The sequence below is a fragment of the Rhodamnia argentea genome, chromosome 1 (assembly GCF_020921035.1).
Source record: "Rhodamnia argentea isolate NSW1041297 chromosome 1, ASM2092103v1, whole genome shotgun sequence".
Classification (NCBI taxonomy): Eukaryota; Viridiplantae; Streptophyta; class Magnoliopsida; order Myrtales; family Myrtaceae; genus Rhodamnia; species Rhodamnia argentea.
The window spans coordinates 706523-709634 of record NC_063150.1 but is presented as its reverse complement, the minus strand read 5'-3'; the positions used below and the strand labels follow the sequence as shown (position 1 = coordinate 709634).

Sequence of the window (3112 nt, the reverse complement as noted above, 5' to 3'; positions counted from 1 at the left end):
TCGTGGACCAAACAGAACGGGAGAAGCGTTGCTTCCAGTGTCTTCGGTTGGTGATTTTCAGATTTTTATATGGTTAGAATCCTAAACAAGCGCAATAGTTCCCAAGCATTTAGAAAGTATTTTCGGACGACCATGATGAGGGCAGTCATCAATATGTAGAAAAGCGACTGTTTCCTTACATGATAAAGAAGAACAACTCCACACAAGGGATGAATAATAATCCACGGTCGACAGAAGCACATCAAGATGATATTATAAAAGAACTCTTTTAGCAAGAAAGGGTGGAAACCACCAGGCTAACTATCAGAACCAAATTAATCTATGCACAATCAAGAGAAACGTACAAGAACGAGATGCACACGAATAAGAGTAATCCCAACTCATCCGACATAATTTAATAAGGGAAAAACGAAGTGTTTCGAATATAATATTAAGGAGAAAAGGCACGAGCAATTGAGCATGGGTCGTTAACTCAATCATGATAGTATAGCCCATAAATTTTACATTTTTAATTTTTTTTCCGAGGGGTTTAATGGGAAAGATAAGCAAAGCCCAACTCTATATAAAGAAGACACTTTAGAGCTAAGCTAGGATGATGCATAAAAAAGAGAGGAAAAAAAAATTGGAGAGCTGATCTAGTTTTGATCATCAACAATGTCTTCTTCATCCCCTGAAGTGAGTGCATCAAAAGAGTCTTCTTCATTCAATGTTGTGAGGTCATCAACAGAGTCTTCTTCATCCCATGAAATGAGAGTATTGTTCAATAAAGTCAAACCCAATTTCGAGAACGAGCTTAAGAAGAACATTGCTTCCTATGTCTGCGTTTTCCAAGTCCCCAAATCACTCAGCTCCACCAAGCCTGAGGCTTACACCCCCCAGCTCATCGGCTTAGGACCCTACCACCACCTCCAGCCTCACCTCGTGGAGATGGAGCGAGTCAAGCTCGATGCCGTGAAGAAGCTCCGCAAGAATTTGACCCTCGACGACTTTACGGACAAGCTCTCCAGGTTTCACCCCTATGTGTGCTCATGTTACCACAAGATCGTGGAGTTGGACGACAAAGTCTTGCCGTGGATCATGACTGTCGACTCGCTGTTCTTGTTTGATCTGCTCCGTCAGTGTGGCATCAACAAGAAGGTCCTCGAGGAGACCCTCAAGGAGTGGCCGGACGATATGCCGGGCCTAGCCAACCGTGTGGGCAAGAAGCTCGCAGAGGACGCCATACTGCGAGACGTCATGATGTTGGAGAACCAAATCCCGATATTCTTCGTGAAGGAGGTGTTGATGGTGGGGTGCCCGCTACTAGAACCCACCAAGCGGGAGAACTTTGTTGAACGGCTCTTCCCCCTGATGCTGGAGGGGTTTTGCCTAGCTCTCTCGCCTCTCAAAGCGAGGATCGAGTACCCGGACGGTAAAGCTCTGAAGCGCGCACATTTGTTGGATCTTCTCTATAGCATGGTCGTGAGGAGAGATGAAGAGTTCGAGATCCGCATCCAAATCGAAGAAGAAGACCATAAGAAACATTCTCATTGTCGTAGGTTGTCACCTCGAGATAGGGGAGAAGCCGTCAAAATGGCACTGGCCGCTTATAAGTTGTGGCAACACCTCGAGGATGCCTACCCTAAACTAAAGGACGCCTTCAAATCATTCCGGGACAAAGAAGCTCCCGCTGAAGAGAAGGCATTGACCCCAACAGCATCCTCTCTCGCCAAAGCGGGCGTGGAATTCAGTCCAACGGACCACATAGAAGACATATCGTTCAAAAAGAAAGGGCCCGAGAAATCTTTGCAGACAAAGAGATTTCAAAAGGGCTTCTTACTTCCCAAACAGACCCCCCTACTCGAACTTCCCGCGATCACACTTGGCGTCAACTCGGAAGTCGTGATACGTAACTTGGTGGCGTACGAGGCAATGGCCATCTCTGGCCCCTTGGTGTTTGCGCGTTTCCTGGAGCTAATGGACGGCCTTATCGACACGCCGGACGATGTGAGGCTGCTCAAGAAAAACGGGATCATCGAGAGCAATCTCAAGGACGACGAAGTGGCACGTCTGTTCAATGGTATGAGCCACTCCATCGAAGTGAAAGGCGATACCGATCTGGATAAGACGATTAAAGAAGTCAACAAGTTCTACAACGGTGCGCGGAAAATCAAGGCCCTGAAGATGAGAGACCGATATTTGTATGGCGCTTGGAAGGTCCTGGTATTGGTGGCGACAGTCCTCTTCTTTCTGCTCACGGCGCTACAGACTTTCTGTTCGGCTTACGATTGTCCGAGCCTCGTCAAATAAGACAAACTGAGCTCAATCTGGGATTCCATGTGTGTTTTCTGGCATCTTTTTCTAGTATGTTATCACTTTGTTTACTCTTACTCTCGTCTGTTTCGTGATGTCAATTACCTAGCATGTTTTCCCCTATGTTGTCACTCTCTATCTTATCGCATTTTCTGATCTTAATTTCCCAGTGTTTACCAATGGCCACCATTATCAATTCTGAGGAGAAACAACCGAAAATTTGTTCTTGTGCTTGGTTGTATACCAATTGCGACAGGAATTTATGCGACCTCTCGGTTCAATGAGGCTCTGTTCTGTTGTTCAAGAGCAAGGTGACAACCGGCATAAATTGTATGGAACCAAACCAATACTCCTGACGGAATTGGTGTAGTTTTAGTTCAAAATGGTGTGTTGGTGTAATACATACATACACGTTAACATCTAAGTTTTGACCTCTCATTTATTTAATTATTGCATGGAATATTCGGGATCAACCACGGCTCCCAACTGAAAATATTACTTTAATTAAGGCAAAAAGACACTTTAATTATCAATATTTGTGTACGGCGCTCATTTTGTATATAAATCGGTCCGTTAGTTGAATTTAATTGGATCCTATGTGGATGATTCTGAACTTGATTAATTGAGCTGGACTAAGCCCAGAAGACAGTGAAATTCGGCCGAGTCCGTGGGATAAATATAAACTTGAGATGGGGGCTCGGTCAGCCGTGGACTTTTGTAAAATCTGGTTTTCAACTCTCGAGCTTGATGGGATAAATATTACAACGGCAGAGGGCGGAGGATTTTAAAGAATGGGGCTGAGTAAAAAAGGAAAGACGTG

At 44.9% G+C, this 3112-nt stretch overlaps 1 protein-coding gene across 1 annotated transcript; it reads left to right on the top strand.

Moving 5' to 3' along the window:
- Positions 1-654: 654 nt before the first annotated feature.
- LOC115745246 (putative UPF0481 protein At3g02645) lies at positions 655-2304 on the top strand. Its single transcript, XM_030680692.2, has one exon. It carries the CDS (start codon positions 655-657, stop codon positions 2287-2289), a length of 1635 nt encoding a protein of 544 aa, XP_030536552.1. The 3' UTR covers positions 2290-2304.
- The last annotated feature ends 808 nt before the right edge of the window (positions 2305-3112 follow it).